Source organism: Arachis stenosperma, chromosome 4 (assembly GCF_014773155.1).
Source record: "Arachis stenosperma cultivar V10309 chromosome 4, arast.V10309.gnm1.PFL2, whole genome shotgun sequence".
Classification (NCBI taxonomy): Eukaryota; Viridiplantae; Streptophyta; class Magnoliopsida; order Fabales; family Fabaceae; genus Arachis; species Arachis stenosperma.
In genome coordinates this window covers 132,573,970-132,598,765 of record NC_080380.1, presented here as the reverse complement: position 1 = coordinate 132,598,765, position 24,796 = coordinate 132,573,970, and the positions used below count along the sequence as shown (strand labels likewise).

At 34.2% G+C, this 24,796-nt stretch overlaps 1 protein-coding gene across 5 annotated transcripts; it reads right to left on the bottom strand.

The window, feature by feature from the left end:
- Window positions 1–1,999: 1,999 nt before the first annotated feature.
- On the bottom strand, window positions 2,000–24,442 carry LOC130974044 (uncharacterized). Of its 5 annotated transcripts, XR_009084387.1 has the most exons (15): window positions 24,248–24,442; window positions 22,455–22,770; window positions 19,238–22,217; window positions 18,719–18,985; window positions 17,875–18,549; window positions 16,862–17,683; window positions 14,722–15,456; window positions 12,711–13,589; window positions 10,436–11,242; window positions 8,282–9,241; window positions 5,594–6,571; window positions 3,840–4,576; window positions 3,614–3,674; window positions 2,857–2,902; window positions 2,000–2,445 (listed from the first exon to the last, which is right to left on the bottom strand). XR_009084387.1 is itself a non-coding variant. In XM_057898776.1 (14 exons), the coding sequence occupies exons 3-13, from the start codon at window positions 22,184–22,186 to the stop codon at window positions 3,653–3,655; spliced, it is 9,831 nt and encodes a 3,276-aa protein (XP_057754759.1). In that variant the 5' UTR covers window positions 22,187–22,217; window positions 22,455–22,770; window positions 24,248–24,442; the 3' UTR covers window positions 2,000–2,445; window positions 3,614–3,652. The 5 variants fall into 5 exon arrangements, 4 of the variants coding, with proteins under 4 accessions (XP_057754759.1, XP_057754761.1, XP_057754762.1 ...); XM_057898776.1 differs by lacking the exon at window positions 2,857–2,902; XM_057898778.1 differs by lacking the exon at window positions 2,857–2,902 and having other exon boundaries at window positions 2,000–2,441.
- Window positions 24,443–24,796: the final 354 nt, after the last annotated feature.

Below are 24,796 nucleotides of genomic sequence, written 5' to 3'. Positions count from 1 at the left end.
AGAAGAGAAGGTGCCGTTGCAAATGAGTTGCCATATGTCCACATTGCAGAACACTGACCTTGCTATTGGTGATCTTTGGAGAGATGATTGTTGGAATTTCAATGGAATTTACACTACTATACTTGATGTTTTGTCTCTAAATATAAATTCTTACAATCTTGATGTGGAATCTGGGGACATAACAGGTTAGAGATGGGATGCATCAAATTCAAAAATTTACTCTTCTAGTAGTGATTACTTATGGCTTTGCAAGCACAAATATGATTGGGAAGAAACTGAAGAGTGGCTCTGGCTTTGGAGAACCTAGATACCTGAGAAATTTAAATTTTTAAATTTTTTGTTGGCTTTGCCTCCATAATGCTCCTCCAACTGCTGCTTTTAGACATCATCGTGGACTTTCTTCTTCTGATTTATGCCCACGTTGCTCTCTAGCTCCAGAAACTGTCCTTCATTGTTTGCGTGATTATCCAAAAGTTAGTGCAATTTGGCAAACTTTACAGCTTAATGATGTTCACTGTTCATCCTTTAAACAATGGATATCTGAATGGAAAAATATCAATACTACTCTTTTTTTCTCTGGTCTTTGGTGGATTTGGAGAGACAGGAATCATGATGTTTTTAATCCTATGAATTCTTGGCCTTTCAATAAAGTGCTATCATTAATATCAGCATTTGATAAGAAATTAAAATCTTTATTCACTAAGCTTAACGGTGTTTATCTTGCCCAAGCTCATCTTGGTCTCCTCCTCCTGGGGGGATGTTTAAGATTAACAGTGATGCTAGTATTTATGGCGATTGTGCTGGCTTTGGCTGTATTATCAGAAACTCGAATGGTGCCTGGCAAGGTGGTTGTATTGGGGTTCTGCCGCTAAGAATGGTTCTTCGTTATGAGCTTTTTGCTATTTGGAGGGGATTACTTTTGGCTTGGGAGGTAGGGTACAAACAGGTTTCTTGTGAGACAGACTGTTTGAAAGCTTTTCTCCTAGTCAAAGACCGTTTTACTAACATTCAAAGTGCTGATCATGATTTGGTTTCTAAAATTCATGATATTTTGACTTAGAATTGGAGAGCTGATGTCAAGGTAATTCAGAGATCAGCCAACCATGTTGCGAATGCTATGTGGCAAAATTTGCAGCAATGAATAATATCTCCCAAACTGAGTTGTTGAAGTCTTGGGATGAGTTTCGCATCTTACTTATAAAGGACTTAGCTGCTGTTTTTAGGGGCCTTCCTCTCCCTTTTGTTCCTTTGTTTTCTTTTCTTTCTTGTCTAGTCACAATATATATATATATATATATATATATATATATATATATATATATATATATATATATATATATTTCTAAAACTTGAACACAAAACCTCTTAGCGCCTGTTAGAGGTGTTTATGAACCGAGTCAGATCAGATTTAAGTAGACCTGGACTCTACCCTAAAAGGCCACCAAGTCTATTTTGATCCGACTCAAAAAATGACCCAAAATAAATTAAGTTAAACCGAATTGATCTGATGTAAAATTAGTATATACAAATTTATAAATTTTATATATTAAAGTAATAAAATTTTATTTTTAAAAATTAAATTTAACAAATATTATATCATATTGATTTCAAAATAAGTTATTTTAAAACAAAAATAATATGACATAATATAAAAATATTAATTAAAATATAAAAGTATAATATAATATTACTAATTTCATTCTAAAATTTATATTTTTATTGTAAAAAACTTCGTACCGGATCAGATGACCCAAAGTATAACTCGAACCTGACTCGAAAATAACAATGGATAGAAATGACAACTCTAAACTTGGCAAAATATACCGTGGGTCTGAGTCGGATCAGATCTTAAACATGCCTAGTTCCTATAATATACAGAAAAGTCTGTGTACAATAGTTTCTCCAGCTACATGTAGTTCAACTATGATTTGTTTGGTTAATAATATGGTTCAATTGCCACCATTAATCAAGATGATAAAGTGAGGAGAAAGGAAGGATATGAGAAAGAAGAAAATTTATTGAGATTAATGTTTAATGACCAACATTATACATGACTGCAACCTATTTGTAATTTGGCAAAGTATGGAGTGAGGGCATCTAAGCAATATAATATCTCAATGTCATCAATGAGATTCTCTTTGGGAACCTCATCAAATACTTTGCCTACAAACATAGCCATGCATGCATTGTAGACAACCCCACATGAAGGTTAAACTACTTGAGACTTCCACTTACAATCTCTTAACAAAATATTATACAATATTATATATCTCACACATGGATTAAATACAATAAAGTAACACATTACAAGTGACATTTCTATCTCAACAATGTAGAAATGCCTAATTATTATCAAGGAGGGTACAGATATAGCCACAACTGATATTCAAGCACAGCTAGCACATTGTGATACCTCCCAATAACTGCTACAGGATGATGATCTGCCTGAAAACAAAGACAAGGTCAAGAATGGTATTTCTCATGCCATGGAAAACTCTACAATTAGTTAATTTCTTGTATGCTTCAATCTCAGCTAAAAGTGAAAATATAAATAAGATTTTATTGATTTTACTCTTTTTTTTTTCATGGAAATCCTGAAAACAGAAAATACTGAAGATAAAAATACAAACCAAACTGGCTTTTATTATTTAACTTCTTGTAGGGTTTACATAATTTTTCTTTTTCTTTTTGTTTTATTTATTTTAATCTACAACACTTGGCTTGAATTTGAGATCTTGCTTATAAGGAAAACAAGTATCTATTCACTCAAACCAATCAAGCACCGATAGGAAAGTCAATATGTTACAGCAACATATAATTCATGAAGGATGCAAAGCCAATCACAGAAGGTCTTACCCTTATACTAATCTTCACAATTGCAAAACCAGCATTGGAGAAGTCCCTTAAAATCATGCAGTTAAAGTAACAAACAGAGAATTGAGTAGAGACCTAGATATTACTATAGCTTATTTTTTGTTCATTACACTTACTAGGTTATACATACAAGAAGGATGGGTTTAGAATTAATTACAGCATAACCGCTTACATTTAATGAACTACAACTACCAATACTTCCTACAGAACAATAATATCCACTATTTCTAACACGCAATAAACCTAAAATCTATAGAAAACAAAATGGCTAAATAGATTCACACCAAGTTCAAAATTTGAGTTGAAACAAATGATTACTGATGATATATTATTATACATGATCTTGGATAAACGGCTAGATATGGCCTTGGCTGAATCACAAGTCCCAGTATTTTATGCATGAGTAGCCATTTACAGATATATAATTAAGCACTTGTGTTATTGCTGCAAATGTTATCAATTTTTGATGTACAAATAATGTGATTGGTTTAAATTTCATATGCTCAACAAACCAAAAATATATTAGCTTGTTACTATTTTGCCAACAATTTATTGCATCTTGTATATTTGAATTTATGGTTTGAATATAAATATGGTTTATGTTAAGATACTGTAAAGTTATCTGATCCTAGTGAAACAATACTTACAGATTGCAACCCATATGGAGAAATATTTAACACTAAACAGAAAAAGGACAAACACACGCAAAAGGAGTCGGAGACTAGTGCGATATGCTCACCTGAAATTCTCTACATCTGATGATTATGTGTCTAACAACTCATTTAACCCAGGCTATTAACCTAATATGCAAAACAAAGACAAAAGAAAAGAAGGGCAATCAGATATAAGTCACATGAGTAACTTCTCACAAAATAAGGACATGAATTTTTTAACGTCTTTTCATTTTTATATGTCTAGTGATCCAAATAACGAGAAACTATATGAAGCTTTTGAATCATACATACCTTTTGGCCCAAGAAAAGAGCTGATAGTTCTCACCGAAGTCTTGAGCTGTGGAAAAGATCTTCGGATTACGACAACAAGACACATCTAATTCTTTAAGCTTAGGGCATTCTTTATTGTGTGGCCCAGGGTAAAAGTGCCTGAGCTCAGGTAGTTCCAATAATATGACCCATTTCAAATTGGGAAATTCAAACAACTCATTTTCCGCTTCTGTGGCTGCCTCATCCTTGGCAGCAATTTCTACTAGCCCTGCACAGTGTATTACATGAAGCATTTCAAGTTTCACAAGACCTTTGGCTATTTTTGCTGGAAACAAACTGATAAGGCTTTTACATTCCCTAACTTCCACTTTCTCCAAATCAGGAAATGTGAAAATTCCTTGATGATCTGTGATTCTCAAAATATGCTGCAGATCTGGTAGATTTTCTAAAGTCAATTTCTTGATCCGTGGAAAGCTTTGGGATGCAGATGGTACCACATTATTCATTAAACCTTCCACATCGAAAATTTCCTTGACAGAATCACAGTGTCGTACTTGCAACTCTTCCAAGTTATTTAGGAAAGGAAATAACTTAAAGTGTATCACACTTGATAAAAATTCACACCCCTCCACCACCAAAATTTTCAAATTGCTGAAGTATGACTCGAATGGCGCTAGAGCTACCCCACAAAATATATCTTCAAGTTCAGGGTGATCAATGAGTTTCAAAAACTGTACTTCACATGCAAACTTCGTAACCTAGATGCAAACAAGAGTAAATATGAGTATTGACCTTAGTATGATAGAGACTATCATTCAAGTCCCTAACAATTAAAAGTGTGGTTTTGTGTGAATGCTTGAGGAAAATCTCCTCAGCCTATGGTCTTTAGATATATATACGAAATAGCAAATACTCTGCATAATTCACTCTCTAATAAAAGGAAAGAATCTTCCTAATTGATATCTCCATATCTATAACAAATGTATGAGGGAATCTCATCAAATCTCACAATAATCTCAACACACAAAACACACTGTTTCTTAAAATGAAAAGTTAAATTTTAACACCAGTTTGTTCTGTATGTTAGCTCCTATTCTAATTGCATTTGATCTCCTTACCACCTTGAATTGCAGTTCACATTGATTCCCCTTAGTTGATTGTTTCATGATCTTGGGAATACAAATGCGATTAGTGGGGTCAAGAATCTAATGGACTATATATCCTAGAGTTAACAGGTTAAGAGTCAGAATAGATTGCTTGTTCTACTTCTATCATTCTGGTTTAACATTATTGACAGCATGGATATCCTCAAGGGTTTTTGAAATTGTATCCAAATTTAGGGTTCTCTTTTTGTTTTCGGTTGTGAGTTTTCTTAGCCTACTAAACATTTTAGAGAAAACTGTCATATAGAGTCAATAACTGAATTGGATCCCCTTTCCCTCTTGTTCACTCAGTTATTTAGGGCCTTGTGCTATTGAGCCTAATTTGGTTTTCATTATTTTGTTTCTTTGTTGATGATAGTGTTTCACTCCTTTCCAAACATCTATGTGTCAGAATTCGAATCCCAAAGACAATGTTTATAAACTAATCAGTGAATTACAAACTAATCTCCTAGCTGCTTAATCATGCGTCTTCTTCACTTTGTTTCAGATGGCTGGGATTCATATTCAATTATCTATCTCAATGAAGGTATCCGGGGCAGCATGACAGATCTTGAAATCAAATAATTTCACACGTCCAGCACTAAAATATCTATGAAAGAAGAGTGATAGTACCTTCCATGCAATGAACGCCTTTATTGTATGGTTAAGATCATGCTCCCACCTCTTGTCTGATGCCTGTGGAGAAATTTGGATGGCCTCCAACTTTGGTGTCTCTAACCCTGGAGAGAAAATCTTCATTTTGGGGCATTCGTAAATGATTGCCTCAACTAGTTCAGGGAATTTCAATGTGGAATTCCCTTCATAAAAGCTTGCTAGGCTTGGCAAAGAATTTAGAGACAACACTTTGAGCTGCCCAAAGATTATCTGACGTTGAATTGCATCATTTACTTCCTTGGCCACAATTTCTTTTATTGATTTACACTTGTTTATATGCATCTTCTCAAGTTGCACCAAACTTTTAGCTGTTGAGGATGAGAATACATATATCAGTCTAGGACAATCAGATAAGCACAGTTCTTTTAGACTTGAGAAAGATACTGCCGGTAATATACACTCCATTATTGCTCCTGTGCTTACTTTGTCTCTCCCAACAATTTCCTCTAACCTCAGACAGCGTTTCACATCAAGTTTTTCAAGCTTCATTAGATATTTTTCAATTGATGCTGGAAACAGACTTCTAAGCTTGTCACATCCATCTATATATACTTCTTCAGATTGTTGTTGTCCAGCAACTCCTTGAAGCCCTGTATTCCAGATATGCTCCAGGTTTGGTAGCTGATTCAATATCATTCTTGACAGGAACAAGGCTGGTTCCAAATCTTTCATCCTTCTGTCACCCCTTATATCTCTTCCATCAAATATTGCATTCACACAATTACAGTTTCCCACTTGTAATTCTTTCAAGCTGCTCAGCAAAGAATGTATATTAGAAGGTATTGCAGTTGAAGACCATTCACAGCTCTCCACAACCAATGATTCCAAATTTTCAAAGCATGTGTCCGGAACAGAAACTACATTGTTCCAAAACATTTGTAGTTCAGGGTGTTCACTAAGCTCCAAATGTTGTACTTCACATGCAAACTTTGTAATCTGTATAAGGAAGACAATAAAACATATCAAGAGGTTAAGTTTGATAAGTAATCGATGTAAAATAGTTTTCCACCGTCATCCAGTTACATGCTTCTATCTGTACGATTTTTAAAGTAATATACAATATAATTAAGCCAAACATTTTGATTGATGTCAAAATATATAATAAGGCCTCTGCGTTTCCCTAACAATGCATGATGAAAATTAAATTCATATATCAAATTGAATAAGTGTACACATTGCATTACTTATCAAATATTCTTGTCTTTCCTTGCTTCAACAAGGCTAGTGTTTGGTTCATAAAATTCCAATTGTGAGATTGCAAGAATGTAACTACATGATGTATGAAAATTGAGACAATGAAACACTCCAATTTATTCTTAATGCAACAATATCTTAAACCACATAAGTTTTTGTCATAGATATAGGTAAAATTAGATGGATTTAAGTTCAAAGAATATAAATTAACTATTTTTGTCCTTCAGTTACTCATTTATAGTTTTCATCAATCGTTGATGATACGGGACATTGACTCACATCATACATGACACCTAACATATCCAATTAGATGCTGAACAAATATATTAATGAGAATCTATCAATTTATTGTCATTAGGTTATATTATGATTGGGGTTTATATTATTGGAAAAATGGACTGAATTGATAGATTTTCATAAAATATTTGTTCAGTGTCCAATTGGACATGCTAAGTATTATGTAAGTTGTCAATTAATGTTCAATATCATCAATTGTTGACGAAAACTATTAATTGAGCGGTAGAAGGACAAAAATGATTAATTTGTAATATTTGAAGAACTAATTTGATTGATAAAATTTTTCAAAGGCGAATTTGGAAAATGACCCATCTTTCAAGGACTAATTTGACCGTTAACCTTAAAGAATACAAGCAAAATTTCTCTTGTAAACAATATGATCTTCTTAACAAAGCCTTTTCCAGCTAGGCGGAGTCGGCTACATGGATCAAGACATCATTACATTGTGTCCATGCATCGAGATGCGACAAAGTTTTACGTTAGCCGTTGCAAACCTAACGCAGCCCTACATGGATCCAAAGACATCATTGTGTCATGGCCACGTATTAGGATGCAACAAAGTTTTATATAGGTTGTCGCAGGCCTAACATAACTCAACATGGATCCAGCTTGTGTCATGAGGCGTACATAAGAAATATTCACTTAGAAATGTATATATATAGCTAGAAAGAGTATGAAAAATTCAATCATAATTGAAAAGTGGTAATTAGATAAGGAAAACTATTCACTTTAGGAAAATGAATAATATATAATAAGTATGCGGTCTATATAGCTGTGATTTTGGTTTCTTTGAAAAATATTTAAATTTAAAATCAAAATATTTTCATGTAGTAAAAATTAATGCTGGATTAGTATGAAAATTTTTTGTTATATGTACTATATCTACATCAATGCAACTTACAATTTTTCCTAGCCTTCACAATAGACTTTTCCATGTTATTCAAGTGCCACAAATTCAATTGGCACATGCCTATTTTCAATAGAAAAAATTCCTTTATAATTTTTCCCCTTTCATGCACTTATAGCTATCTTTAACAATGTACTTGCATACAAAATGTATTCAAATACATTCTCAACCTAACAATTTGAAGCAGATGGAGGGATTTATGTCTAACTTATAAAATGGAAGGAGAAAAATGAATAGAGAAAACCCACCATTTGTTCAGATTGCTTCCATGTCGTGATGTTAAGATCACCAAACCAACATGGTTCATCCATGTGGTTGCTAAATTCAACTCCCATCAACTTTGGAGTATCCACGCCACTTTGGCAGAACACTTTCATTTTGGGACATTCGAACACAGAAACTTGTTCCAAGGATGGGAATTTCAAAATAGAATTGCCTGCATAAAAGCTTACAAGGTTTTCCAACGAGTCAAGGTACAACGTGTTGAGCCGCCCGAGAGTTATGTCAACTTGAAGATCTGATTCATCCTCCTCTTTGTCCACTATCTCTGTCATTGACTCACATTGGCATATGCACATATTCTCAAGTAGATGCATGCTTTTTGCTGTTGACAATGTGAATAAATATTGCAATCCACCACATTCTTTTACAGTCAAATTTGTCAGGCTGGAGAAAAGCACAGTGGATGGAGCCAAGTTTACTAAAGACGGACATCTGCATATTTCCAAGGTCTTAAGGCCTCTAGAAAGGACGTCCACCCAGGTGTTCTCCAATCCTATCGCTCTGAGCTCAGGCAAAGCATTCAGATATAACTCTTTCAGCTTTGGAACTAATGCTTTTGCATCATGCTCATTATCAATAGGACGGATCCCGGTGTGTTGTAGAGCCGCTAACACATAACGTATTTGATCAGTGAATGAGAGGAAGTTAGAGTGATCCTCATGGTTATAGGATGTATCATCAATACAAGAAGACAGCCAAGGACCTGCTTCAGGGGGGAATATCATCTTGAAGGAACTATGACTCACTTGTAGCTTTTCAGTGTTGGGTAACTTTTGAAGCAACCCAAATGGAAAAGTAGATTCATATTCAAAGCATTGCAGTTCCAGAGCTTTCAATTTATTAAGGAGGTCAAACTGAGATATACTCTGGTCAATCATCACAATATCTTCTGTATTGAGCGACAGTTGCTCCAAGCTGGCAGCAACCTAATATGCAAAAGAAAAAGTGAGATATCTCACACAGATATCCTGAGCCCATTTCCACAATATAAAAATAGAGCAAAAGTGTATGCAATAATGGCAATGGCAACATAGATTGACAGGGATCAAGAACACTTGTAAATACAGTTGTAGCTAACTTAAAAAGAACTGCAATAATTTATCTAATAATTTACTAAGTTCTGTATGCAGGATCCTCCCCCCTAACTCTGCAACTCTGCAAAATCTACTAAATGTACCCACAATCTCTAAGACTCTAGTAAGTGTAGCCAAATTGGCATTAGATAATTTCTTTGAATTCTGGCCTTATATTTGAAATGTGAAATGTCAGGTGTCAAGAAGACACTGCTTCAAGGCACTCTTAGAGAAAGACTATACAGATTTGATGGAATTCAAGCTATCGGTTATCAAAATTTGGTATTCACCTTAATTCAGCCTATAGGTAGCCCTTTTCCCATACTATCCAATGTGGGACTTTGGATACCCCATAATACCATAGTCCCTAATAACAATATTTTAAAATCCTGCAATAATAACAATAGGAATGTATCATATGCTCTCTGCTGTCATTATGCTCATGATTTCTTCTATTTTTACATCTACAAAATGCATAATGTTGCAGAGGAAAAAAAAAGTATATAAAATAGAAAAGAGATGAACAATAGTTGCGACCTAGAAATAAATAAAATACAAATATTGGGGCAACCTGAAAACACGCAAGAGATGTTAGAGAATGAACTCAGAGAGTGAATGATTGAAAGCAAGCTTGGATGGTAATGTGAACAGAAGATTGACACGTATACAACAATGCTGATATAGCAAAACTATAAGATTGCAAAATGTCAACTACTCATTGTGTGACAGCATTGGTGTAAGCTTTTACATCATAGAAATGGATGGATAGAAGCAGCATAAAAGCAACGTTCTATTAAAACTGCATTGATGTTCAGAGATAATCGAAATCACTGCTTGATGACTAAATGTCCATGAATCATCCAAAATTTAGAGGATTAAAATTTGATCTAAAACATGTTAAAGATAGTACTATGCCAAGCTAAGTTGTCTAAAAGGATTGTCTTACTGGCATCTACAATATTGAAGCATGCCAATTATTTCTATTACCCACATAGCATTCCTAAAAGGACCAGTAACATAGTATGAAGTCATAGAAAAACATAGTACCTGTTCAATCGAGAGAAGGGCTTGTTGATTATCTTGAAATTCTTGAAATTCACCATCTGGATGATTTTGATGGTGTTCATAATCCGGATGCTTCTGATGGTCAATTCGAAATATAGGAGTGAACTTTTTACAAAGGTAAACTTTTAAACTTTTCAGCATGTGAAATTCCACCTCATATTTTCCTGGGTAGATGTACTTGAAATTTTGCAAGTTACCTAGTATCAGTACGGTCAGACATGGGAAGAGAAACTTTATAGTTATGCCTTCTTCAGCTCCTATATCTGGTTGAAAAAGTTCCTCTAGGGACCCGCAGTAGCTTACATCAATAATTTCAAGATTCAATAGATCTTGAGCAACTGATACTGGAAACAAACTTTTAATGCTACTACATCCATTGACATGCATTACTTGTAGTGCAGGAAGCCTGAAAAGCCCATGAGGATCTTTACTCCATACATGCATCAGATTTGGTAAATTTTCTAATTTCAATTTCTTTAGGGCTAGTTGGAGGGGAGCAGCTTGACCAATATTCATATTACTTTTATCTCCTGTAATATCTTTCACATCAAATATTACATTCACCAATTCGCAATTTCTTACTTCCAGCTCCTCCAAGGAGCTTAGAAAAGACAGTAAATTGGAAGGTATTACATTTGATATAAAGCGACAATTTTCCAAAATCAAAGACTTCAAATTGTTGAAGCATGTATCCGGGACTTGAACTACACCAAACCATATATCTTTTAGTTTTAGCTCAGAATGATCTCCCAGTTTCAAATGGTTTACATGAGATAGAAACTCTGCAGCCTGTACTTGCAAAATAAGATACACATCAAATTGAAGGACATGATTTCTAGGCATGCCTAGCATTAATATCTTTTATTAACATATTTTACGATTGTTCTGTTTATATATTTCTCTGATAGGTAACACTTACTATAACCCAAAAGGGGAGTGAGGAGAGCAAAAAACAGAGAACCAGAAAACAACACAAAGAAATAAAATAGCAGCCCGGTTCACAAGCATCTACCGTGAACACAGGGTCCGGGGAAGGACCACACCCGAAGGGTGTTGTAATGTACGCAGCCTAACCAGATAATTACATCAGTGGTTTTTTACCTGTGACCTTAAGGTCACATAAGGTCACATGGAGACAACTCAACCGTTGCTCCAAGGCTCCCCTTCAACACAATAAGATGGTAAAGAAGCAAAGTAATATAAAAAAAAAAAAAAATCTTCCGAATCAAAATCAATACCGTCACAACTATTGGTCGGTTTATTTACATCCATTTCACATTTATCACAATTTTACATATTTTACAGAACATTTCAGATAAATATTACTTTTTTAATTTATTACATAATATAATTAATTTGAGTCAAAGAAGAAGCTTTATTGCATATAATTGGCTTAAGCGAAGAACTTTAACAATTAGAGCTGTTTTAAAAATCATAGGTACAACGACAAAATATATGCTATCAAGTTATTGAGATAGCTGAAATATCTTGATATATATTGTTATTAGATAGTGTTCAATAGTTTAGGTGGTGCATTTATGAAGAATAATTGAGAAGGTGCTCTTTTTTTTTTAACCAAAGGTAGGAAAATTCGAACTCGTAACCTCTTAGGTGAGTATGGGGAGACTATGCCATTTGAACTATAACTCATTGACAACTATATTACCTTTCTCTCTTCTGTCTAGTTAGTTACTTTATTATTTCCATTGAGTAACCATAAAGCTTAACAAGGAGATAAATTGGAAACAGTGAATACTTTACCCTAACGCATTTTACACTAACATTTTATGTCACCTTTTTTTGAAGGTAATTATTAGGGTGCAGTATGATAAAGTTGTATACCAACTATTATATTAAGTCCACATGCTAATAAAGTTTTATACACCGCCCCTGGTTTCACTATATAAACACTAACCTAACGGTAGCCACTTTGGCTATCAGTATACACTATACACCTTAATCCAAGCTATAGATAATTAGGTAGGCCTTCCAAGGCGCTGACAACCAAACTTTGATACCATTGTTAAGTACTTAAGGAAAGTAGGAACTACACCTTAAAAGTTAGCTATTAAGGGAAAAGAACTACTCTCCTTAAATACAATGTAATGTTACCTAATGTAGGACTTTGGACACCCCATAATACACAAGTCCTAACAGAATCCTACTTTCCAATCATCCCGAATATAGAATTGTAAGATAAAAAATGCTATGGCCACTTCCTTATTCCCAAGGCAACAAAAAATAATAAAATACATACCGTTTCCTTAAATGCCTCTGAAATAATAGTTTTGAGATCAGTTCCCCAGTGGCTATCTGCATGGTCCTCATATTCAACTCCAAACAACTTAAGCTTACTCATATGCCCATGAAATTTGACACCTGACAAGTTTGGTGATACTGCATTACCTTGACAGAAACTTTCCATCATAGGGCATTCAAATACAGACACTTGTTCCAACAATGGGAAGTTCAAAGAGGAAATGCCATCATAGAAACATGCAAGGTTTGTCAATGAGTCAAGGTACAATGCTTTGAGCTTCTCAAAAATTATCTCATGATGCTCATTCTCATCTAATTCATCAATCTCTCTAGCTACAACCACTTTTAGGGACTGACAATGGCTTATAGAAATCTTCTCAAGCATATGCATACTTTTGGCTGTAGAATATGTCAATAAGTAGTCCAGTTCATGACATTGAGAGACAGTCAATTCTGCCAGTTTGGAGAAAAACACAGTGGATGGAGTCAAGTTTACTAAACGAGGACAACCAGATACTTCCAATTTCTCAAGATTTTTGAGAATTGAGTCTGCCAAAGAGTGTTCGAACCCAATGGAATTGAGCTCGGGCATAGTGTTCAGCTTTAACTGCTTCAGCTTTGAGGGAACTCCTCCGTAATTCATGTCTGGTCTATCCATGGAGAATATCTTCTTGAAGTAACAACAACGCACTTCAACTTCTTCTATGTGGGGAAATTTTTGAAGGAATCCATAAGGAAACATGCTACACCGACTATGAAAACACTGCAAAATAAGGCATTTCAATTTCTGTAGGAGGTTCACCTCAAGCTGTCGTCCATGGCAGATCATCATGGTTTCCTCTTTATTGAGTGAAAGTCTCTCGAAGTTGGGAAAAACCTAGGAGAGGAAAAAGACATATAAGACAATGAAATTGAACACCTGAACATGATTAAAGAATTCAGGTTTTTAGTAAATGAATTGTGGTACTCCTTAAAATATATTCTTTCATAAGCACAGTGAGTTAAGATTCATTTTATAAGGAAGATTGTATTCTAGCATCTTACAATGACAAAATAAAACACAACAGCACACCATGACATTTGAACCAAAATTAAAGTAATGATTCCGAGAAGAACGTTTGATCCTTCACCAAATAACCATTCAATCATATATCACTGCATATTTAGAAAAGCAATCATATGTCTTCCTAAAATGTCTACCTAATATCTAAATAACAAAGAACATTAAGTGCACTTTCAATTTTCATGATAATAAAGGCATTTATATATTCCTCTTATTTAGAAATAGGAGAATTTTTATTAAGTCTTATCATAAAACTACGTATCCCAAAAACTTAAGCTATTAGGTAGAGATACATGAATAGTTATATATCTAACAGACTAGTAGAAAAGAGGCAAATTTCTGTGGAGCTGTGCAAGTTAAGCGGTGTAACTTATGCTGAAATTATAATCCAAAAACTTAAGCTAGTAGGTAAAGGTACATGAATAATTTTGGTGTACTTAGGCTGAAATTCTTATCCCAAAAACTTAAGCTAGTAGGTAGAGGTACATGAATAATTATATATCTAACAAGTCTTACTATGATAATGGTAATGATATGACAATGGCAATAGCAATACATAGTCTTACTATGATAATGGTAATGATATGACAATGACAATAGCAATACATATTTAGATAATAACACTAAAACACTTTTACCCACAGTTCACCATATAGTATATTCATTATCTATGCAGGTCAATCAATACCAGGCAATCTGAAAGAGCTACTGCAAAATTTAATCAGTACATTTACCATGTCCTATTTGAATAACTAATAAAATTAATGACTTTATCTAAACAAAATACAAAGAATAATTAAAATGAAATTTAGGTATAGTAATCAATGGCACATACTACAATGGGATGTTAGTCTCTCTCCATTTTTTTTCTTTTTTTATTTTTCCATTTTGCATTTAGGGGAATAGTTCAGATGCTATTTAAAACAAACTTGTTAAATGATGGAACCTTTGCAACTGATGTAGAGGCATGATCCTCCAGGCATGCTGTTTGATAGATTTCCAATGCAGATGTCAATAAACAGTGATGAACATCTAAACTTTTCAACTGAGGAAACTTTATCTTAAGCTCCCTAGGAAACCACTTGAGCTTTGGCAATTGCCATAGAATCAATGAGGACAAAGAAGGAAACACAAACTCTTTAGTTGCTTCTGAGGACGATTCACCATCTCTGGCAATCATTTCCACCATCTCCTCACAGTATCTTACAACAATGTTTTCAAGTTGCGCCAGGTCTTTGGCAACAGATTCTGGAAATATACTTCTAAGACTTTTACATCTTTCAACATGCACATCCTGCAAATTTTTAAGGCTAACAATTCCTTGAGGATCCCTGTTCCACACGTGCTCCAAATTTGGAAGCTCCTTTAGAATAAACTTCTTCAAAGGGAATGGACAAGGCAAGACTTGTCCCATATTTTTCATGCTTCTTGTTTCTTCAGTTACATCTTTCATGTCATATATTACTTTGACAGAATTACAGTCTTGCACTTCCAACTCCTCCAGTTTACTTAGGAAGGGAAGTAAATTAGAAGGTATTACGATCGACAAAAATTTGCATTTCTTGATGACCAAAGACTTCAAATTGTTGAACCACTTGTTTGGAACTGTTACTTGACCCTTCCATATCTCTTCCAGCATAGACTGATCACTGAGTTTCAAATGCTCTACTCCAGTGGCAAACTGCGTGAAAATACATGCAAAACAATTATTGTATGAAATTAAATGGTACGAATGCTTGCTTGGCAGAAACCAAAGCTATTACTTAATACTACTTGCTTAACATGATTATTTAAAAGCTACAAAACATGGAAGATCAGATAATTCTATTCTTATATTATTTAAGGGAAAATTACATCAACACCTCCGCTAAAGTGCAGTGATACTCCCTTGGAATCTCATAGATTTCAAATCAACACTTAACTCCCTTAATTTTCTTTTAATTATATTACAATAACCTCCTTGAACATTAAATTTTAAACATTAGAAAAATTAAAAAATGCATAAAATAAATATTTCGACCTTAACTATTTGTTGCTCGGCTTCCCACATCCAATAAATCTGCCTAAATATCATAAAACTACCATGCATATTCAAACATCGTTGTGGAGCAAACGAGAATATATCAAATGGATTTCTTATTTGCACATAAAAGGGTTTCATGTTCGTGCTACCCTGGAAACACTTGAATAGTTTGATTCATCTCCTGCACTATGTTTTATGAAGGAATGTAAATAAAGTTGTTCTTCATTGTCAGTTGATCCTATTTGAAAGACAAAGTCAAAAGGATAATACTTTGGAGACCTAGATAGCTTTCCTATGATCCAATTTGAAAGTTCTCATATGTCATATCCCATACACAATGTTGCATTTGACCTTCCTCTTATTTCTTGGTGGACAAGGTGCATTGTGGATTTTAAATTTCTAATGGCAACATGCCAAGGAAACGTGGTTTGCGTTCAGGTTACATTGGTTTGATTTGCTAATTTTTCTGGGTGCTGGGATGTTAGGGTTCTTAAGTGGGTAAAGGACACTATGTCATGCGTAAATTTGAAACTTTCAAAAACACATATAAGAGAAGGGAATTAAGTGATGCTAGGTTGTTAGGGAAATGTGGTGAACCTTTAGGGTGTCATTAAACCATCTCTCCTAAAAACTTAAATTGTTAGGTGAAGACACATAAATTATTCTATAACACACCCCCGACACAAGAGGCTTTTTTAGAATGAGATAACAAGGATTGAACTCTCGACCATTTTGGTCATAGAAATTTTGATATCATCTAATGAAATCACCTCTCATAAAAGCTTAAGTTATTAGGTAAAAATACATGAATGCTTATATATGACATAGGGAGTGATTGATGTAATTAACTCTATAACTAAAGAATCGGCAATTTGATAGAGAATATATGATAAGCAACCAATGTATGTCATGTTCATCAACAGCATTAAAGCCCTTGTAACATTTCTAAAATTTCGCTGTCAAGTCTTAAATCTTGATATCTTTCATTTACCTAAAATAAATTTTCTTAGTTGGAAAGCCCAGAACAACAAATAATAAGAATGTGATGAAAAAGATTAATTACCGCCTCTGTAAAAATATTTCCTATGGTTCCATTTAAATCACCAATCCAGCGCCATTTTTCTTTCTCTTCTGCAACCTGTACTTTCAGTAGTTTTGGTGTGCTTGTTGCTCCCGCAGAGAAGACTTTCATTGATGGACACTCTCTTAGTATTAATTTTTCCAGTGACGGAAACTTAAAGGAACAATTTCTAGAGCAGCAAAAACTTTTGAGTTTTTCAAGAGATGCAATTTCCAGAGTCATCAATTTGCTGAACACAACATCTTCTGTTTCTTCTTCAGTTCCGTCTTTTCTTACAATTTCCTCCATCTTGTTGCATTTAATAATCTTCATTGTTGTGAGTTGAAACAAGCTTTTTGCTGTAGAGAATGCCATTAAGTTTATTAAGCTGTTACACTCACTCACTTCCAGAAGCGTTAAGTATGTGAAAGATACTGATGCAGGCACTATATCAATCAAACGGGGACAGCGATGTACCCTTAATCGCTCTATCATCTGAAAAACTGGATCTCTTTCAAAGCCAATTTTCTGAAGATCAGGCAAATCCCACAGTACCAAACCCTTAACCTGTACTACAGTCCCTATTTTTTTAGGTGCTGCAAGGCTTCCATGAGGCAACACTTCCTTGAACTGACAACTGTACAAAGTCAAGTCTTCAAGGTTAGGAATTTTGTGGAGAAATTCGTACAGAATCTTAATATTCTGCAATAGTGCCAAGCGAAGATCCTTTAAACTGTTCATTCGACATTTGCTTATCCACTGGTTTAGCCACTCTGATCCCTTCTGGGTCATTGTCATTGTTAACATCTCTAGCTTGGAGATGACCTGAAAAAGAAAAAAGAAAATGGATTGAACAATAAGTCACATTTTGCACTGTATTAATTTTTGTGAAGTTAATCAAACAATTGCCATGGATATAAGAAGAATATAACATACATTCCAATTTACCTGAACAGTAACTTTCTTTTAAAACAAAATTTAAATATAACCCAATAGTGGGTGTGCTTCTAGATTACCTTTTCATCTCCAAATATTGGTTGTGCTTCTAGATTTTCACAATAGCACACTGCAAGCTGTTTCAATTCTGGTAACCCAATAGCTCCGCCCCCAAAGAAATTCTTCAGTTTTGGTAGTTGTTGCAATTGCAAAAAGGATAATTGAGGAAGCTTAAGGGTACTACTTGCAGTAGATTTTTTTCCCATGGGAATAATTTCTTCCATTTCATTGCAATTTAATACAGTGAGGCATTGAAGTTTATCAAGATCTTTGGCCACAGAAAATGGGAAGAGATATTTTAAGTTGCGGCATCCATACACCTCCAGTATTTGTAGATTTTTAATGGAAAGAATTCCTTCAGGATCTTTGTTCCACAAAATCTTCAGACTGGGAAGCTCTTTGATATAAAAGAACTGGAGATAAGTTTCATACCCAGAAAGTCCTTGTGGAGTGCTATTTTGAATGTCAAATATCTCTTTCACAGACTCACAATCAAAAACCTTCAAGCTGATTAGCTTCTGAAATCTTCCCACAGTGTGACCAGGAAAAACTGTGACAAGATTTTTACACTTTTCAATAACCACAGTAGTTAGACTACCAAAGGATTTTGAAGTGACTCTGGAGGGCCATATCTTTGTCAACCTCTCCATGCTGCTAAATTGGATTTCCTCCAATTTAGGAAAGATGCTAATCTGCTGTGGTCAAACAATAACAATTAGGTACTAAAATTGAAACCCACAGAAGGGGAAGGTATTTAGTTATAGAAGCAAAAGTGCACAGAAAACAGAGTTAGTAACTAAACATCACTATCTTCTGTTTCATAGATCAAGGATAAATTTCAGCCATAAAGCATTAGGTTCACACCTTTGTTTCATCCTTGTTAGAATTGTCATAGATAAATATTTCCTGCATCCTCTTGCATCCACTTGCAGAAAGGGCTTTGAGGTTTGGCAGGCTTGTAGCCATGGAGTATGTAAATAAATATGCCATTCTATTACAATCTTTCACATTCAGTTTTATCAATTTCTGAAAGCAGAAATGAGTCAAAGGCAGGGACGGAGACTGCTCACTCCATATCTTGTGGATGTTGATTGACAATAATTCCAAACTTTCTAAGTTGGGAATTGCCACCTGTGTACAGTTACAAACAATCAATTTCTCTCTCTCAACCATATGATATTATTTTTAGCAATCATTAAGTTAACTACAATCTAAAAAGCAATACATGAAACAGGATCTTGGGACAAACTTTTCAAAACCTAAATCCTTATGTCAAATAACTTGTGATAAGCATATTATTTTCCCCTACATAGACACGATCAAGATTATTTCAAAGGCAAAATAAATTGAAATGAAAAGTATAACCAAAAGATGTGAGCATACCTGATCATTTAAGAGATAATGGGAAGCCGATTCCTCTACCACAGTAATTTCATTGAAACCACCATCTGACACTTGCTCCTCTACCAACTGTGGTTCAGAATAGATGTTATCATTGGTCAAGAAACCAGTTAACCTTGGCAATGAGCGTAGTGTCAAAGAGCGCAGCGCAGGTAACTTCAGCCTATTAACTTTCACAGAGTTGTCATTACTTTCATCTGTTCCCCCACCAACTATCTCCTCCAAAGAACAGCATTCAGCAACGTCAATTGCTTCAAGTTTAGTAAGAGACTGAACCATACAGAAGGCAAAGAGACTTTTCAGTTGTCCACAACAACTAATTTTGATGGATTTCAAATTGCTAAAGCAGTTAGTTGTAAGCTTAGCAGAGCATAATTTCTCCATCTTGTTCAATTCGTAGAGACACAAAGACTCCAACTTGGGAAATGCATTATGTGGATGTGAGAAGTCTATTGACTCAATGATGATGTGCTCAATCTCAGAGTTTCTTACAATGGACAAATGTTTCAACTCTGGAAATCCATCCAAATTCAACTCATCAAAAATATTCTGAACACCATAAATATCTGACAACAGCAGATTTTCAACTCTTTTGAACAACATTTTAATCCCTTTTTGAGAGTGAATATCAGTAGGTTCTTTCAACTGTAATGCCAAAGTTCTTGACACTTCATACTTATGGGGCATCTTGAAATCTCCAAGAGAAAGCATATTGGAGTCTCCAATCACAATCTTGTAATTTATCAACTTGTCAAAAAATAGATTCGTTGGCAAAAGTTCAGCATTAGAGATGCATATGTCAAGAGTTGTTAATTGATGCATATGCCTTAATTCACCAAGGATAGCACTTTGAGTTTGGCTTGTTTGTCCTTCAGTTTCCCACTGAGACAAGCTATTTCTCATATACAACTCTTCCAAACTACTCTGCCTTGATATGATATTAGGAGGAATGCCCTTGAGTTTGGTGCAATTACTGATGTCAAAGAATTGTAACTTACCCAAATTGCCTAACTCATTTGGTAAGTTCTGAATTTCTGACCCCGAAAAGCTTAGAATTCGTAGTTTTTTCAACTCTCCAATGATGGATAAGTTCTCACCTAGTTGGCACCTCTCCAAACAAAGCATTTTAAGATTCTTCAGGCATTTAATTGAATTTGGTAAGTGTGGTAGATGAACGCCAGTCAAAATCAATATTCTGAGATTTTTCATTCCCTCAAAAATCTTGTCCGGTATTCTCAATGACGGATCATCACTATCAATATGAAAGACTTTAAGCAGAGGACAATTTATATCTTCTGGAAGCTCATCAATGATTTCACTATTGTGTATGGAAATAGCCGTATACCTTTGAAGTTCATCCATGTCAGGCCATTCATCTATTTTTCCATTTCTCAGAAAAAATACATTTTGCTCCTTGGATGCTATTGACAGGGCAACATCGCGAATCATATCATGCATATTGAAATGATCATTGGAATCAGTATCCAACAACAAACTTGAGTCTTTTAGCTTCTGGAGTAATGTATCTGTTCTATTTCGAGCTTCTCTAATTGTATGGACCCCCTGAAATATACCCAAGCCAATGCAGTACTTCATCAAGTCCATAATTAATGCACGATCACCCATTTGAGCACAAAGCAAGAAAACAGACTTAAGGTTCTCACTTCCCAAATGATCATAACTTAACTTCACGGAAAATTCCATAGGATTCTGCAGTCCCATAAATTCTTGCCTTTTCAGTTGGTCCATTGCATTGTTCCAGTCCAAGTAGCCCATGCTTGTCAGCGCTCTTGCAACAGCAACAATTGCCATGGGTAACCCTCCGCACTTCCTTACAATTTCAGTAGTTAAACGTTCAAATTTGGGATTCTTTCCTTGTACTCCAGCTACCTTCTTAAACAACTTCTCGGCTTCCTTTTTGTCCAAAATACCCACAGAGAAAATTGTATTTTTCTTCACATCCATTTGAGTAGACAATACTTCTTTGCTTCTGGAAGTTAGCAAAATTTTGCACCCTTTGTATTCACCAGTAGCCTTTTCGTTCTTCATCATGCTATTGTCAAAGTCTGGTATGTCTTTGATAGTCATCTGGCTGAAACCATCATCATCAAATGGAATTCCTAACCTATTCAAGTCGACTCCTTCCCAAAGATCATCTAGTATTACAAGGGTGTTCTTCTTCTCTCTCTTCAACCTCTGCCGTATACGATCTGCTCTCCCAATCTCACTCTCTTCTTCCAGTCTCAACCCCAACATGTCAGCAATTTCTCCCTGAATTTTCTTGGGGTCTGGATTCCTTGTTACACTTGTGAGAATCACCGGATAGAACAAATTTTCATCCATAGCCTGCTTAGCAACTTCTTTGACTAAAGTAGTCTTACCAACACCTCCTGGTCCATAGATTCCAATCATTCTGACAGTTGGGTCTTCAAGTGCTGCCTTTACACTTTTCATGGTTTCATCCCTTGATTTGAAACTTTCATAACCAATATTGGATAAAGCAGCATCCATGGACCTTGGTCCCAGCCTATAAGAAGCTCCATTGAAGTCAGCTTTTGGTAATAGTCCATCAACATCCGTTTTCATCTTCTTTGCCTGTTTGCCCAGCCGATACCTTAACCGCATGCTATTTGGAAACAACCAAGAGCGCGTCCCTTTATGTCCTCCATCTTGTTGAAACTCCTCTGTTTTAGAGATGATATCACTTGCTTGTTTTAACCAATTTTCAACTCTCTGTTCAATTTCATCCCCCTTCCTTAAAGCTTCATCAACTTGATGTTGCACTGCTATCCTTTCAGCTTCAAGTTCCTCAACTCCTTGAACTAGATTCTTGACATTAGAGTTGTAAAAGAAAATGTAACCCAGCTGCCGAAAAACTGGTTGGGCCACAAAACCCAAAGTTTTATCAACAGCAAGAGCTACAAACTCCATACTTCCTCTTAATTTTGATTATAACCTTTCCCTAAGTTTGAAGGGGAAAAAACAAAGAAAATTAAGTAGAATATAAGCATGAACAGAATAACTTGACAAGGAATAGAAAAATAATAAGCACCAAACCAACAGATATGTTCAAAAGGTAGTTAAAAAGAACATGCTAAAGTTAGTTGATCACAATTTATGAATTATGCAATGCCAACAAAGCAACTTATCCTTTTGGAGCTGACATAACAAACCATGCAGGCACAACTACTAAAAGTACCTGCAATCATTCTTAAGCCTTTCTATGAAGATATCATGGTGCCCGGTAGAAATGCAGTGCCTTGAGAATTGTAATACTAGAACATTGAGATATTTTAATTGACTGAGCAGACTCCAAAAACCACAGAAGTTGTAGTATCATGATATTCAACCTCGACCGTCGGTGCAAAGGCAATCCTGTGTTTCTTCACTTCCTTTTCAGCCCATGATACGATATTCAGATCTCAGAAAAACAGTAACCTTACTTGACTTTGAAGCATATAAGCATATATATAGTCTGTTTGGAGTCTCCCATAGTGCTTCAGGCTGATTAAGTACTGAATCATACATTATTTTTAACCCAATCAAAAAGCAAATAAACATTTCACAATATATTCTTGAGTTAGGATCAAATAACACCACACATATATCATCTTCGGCAAAGTTAAGCCGTATAAAAGTTAATTTTATCAATCCAACTATTGAATTACAATCACCTATTGTGAAGATAATTTGTATCAAATTTTGTAAACATAACAAAGATTTTGTTCTTTAAAATTTGTGTGTTTTTTTATAATTTTTATTTATTTCAAAATCTTTATTGTATATTTTGGTACATATAAAAATTGGAAAAAAATAAATATCAATAAAACTATAATGTAATAACTAATATTTATGTAAGTTTTAAACTTTTATGTTTCCAACACTTTTAATATGTAAACAAGTACAACAAATGGTTTTGTTTTCACTTGATAATCAACTGGTCCCTAAGTTTCAAAACTAATCAAGTTAGTATTTAAAGTTGTACTGTAAATCTATTAATCTAGTTAGTCCGTCTGATAAAACATTTACTTAGAATTTGTGTGGATGCAATTATTTTGTTAAAAATCTCCTTAGATTTCTGATATATATATATATATATATATATATATATATATATAATATATATATATATATATATATATCAAAGATGCTATTTGTACACTAAAATCAGCCACCAGTGTATTTGTGTATAAATACATGTGTGGTTTAATTTATTTTTAACGTATATTTGTATTCTAGTATGTATTTTATACTGGTGGCTGATGGCTAATTTTGGTGTACACATAGCATACATATATATATATATATATGTATGGGAAAATATTTGTAGTAAAAGTAGAAAAAAAATCACTTTTAAAAAAGTTAGAATTTTCATTCTAGAAAGGATCACTTTATAAAATAGAAAAGATATTCAAAAGTAAAATAAAATCTTTTAATTCATCCAAATTTAAATTAAAAAAATTACATTCAAATGGAAAATAACTTTTACATTTTTTAAATAAATTAATCCAAACAAACATTAAACTTAAATTTTCTTGCTTCTTGGTAACTCAACATATACCATAAACATTATGAACATTAACCAATTTTTTTTATTCTAAATTCTAAATCCTAAATTTTGAACTCTAAACCCCAATTCTTAGATTCTATATCTTAAATTCTCCAAAAATAAAAGTTAATAAAAATAACTTTACAATAAAGAAAACAAAATTGACCAATGTTCACTGCTTTTTAGTTACTATACTTTTTCAAACACTACATAGTATACCCTAGGTACTCTTTTTTTCCTTTGAAATCCTTTCTTTGTTTCTTTGCAGGACAAACAGAACGTCACATTTTGAAATTCAAAACGAAAGGACAGAATCAGTAAAAGAGTAAAACCTCTTGCAAGTTGCAACCACATATAGAAATCATTAAGAATAAAGTAAAAATAAAACGAAAGAAGAAAAAAAAAACTTTCTTCTGAGCTGAGAAAACAGAGAGAAATCGTACTCAGATTAGAGATCAAGCAAGACACCGGAAGCAGAAGCGGCGGCGTCAGGACTCAACAGCGAAGTACGGTGACTGTGACGATAATGAGACTTGAGATGAATTGCTGTGCATAGTGTTCCAATTATTATTGACTATTGATATGAAAAGGGAGTGTCATTATTGCAAATTGCAATTAATAAGTGTTGACTATTGACTATTAACTATTAAGCACAGTCTTTGCTTTATATGAAAAGGAGTTTCATTATTACAATTAGTGGGAAGAACCTTTATATCCACTATAACTTTTCATGTAAAACGTGCCTTTATTATATAAAGACGAGTCTCTAATAAATTGCTTTCAGACGTGTTATCACTTACTCATTGTCTGGAGTGTGAAACATAATTTTCCAAAGGGTTTAGCTAAAGTTACTAATGAAGAAATTTATTATAGAAATTGTGGAAAGTTTGATTTTCAATGCAATTGTTGTGCATTCATTAACAAAAACATTTAAAACTTTTTAAATATAGTAATTTTAGGGCACATATTAATTAAACTTTTTTTTAAAAAAA

What these genes read in the sequence shown, in the direction of transcription:
- LOC130974044 (XM_057898776.1), bottom strand. Translation starts at nt 22,186, where the DNA reads ATGGAGTTTGTAGCTCTTGCTGTTGATAAAACTTTGGGTTTTGTGGCC. An exon ending in CCTCTACATCAGTTGCAAAG is followed by an intron (nt 13,590 to 14,721) that starts GTTCCATCATTT and finishes TTCCTCTCCTAG; the next exon opens with GTTTTTCCCAACTTCGAGAG. An exon ending in AGGCGTTCATTGCATGGAAG is followed by an intron (nt 4,577 to 5,593) that starts GTACTATCACTC and finishes GTTTGCATCTAG; the next exon opens with GTTACGAAGTTTGCATGTGA.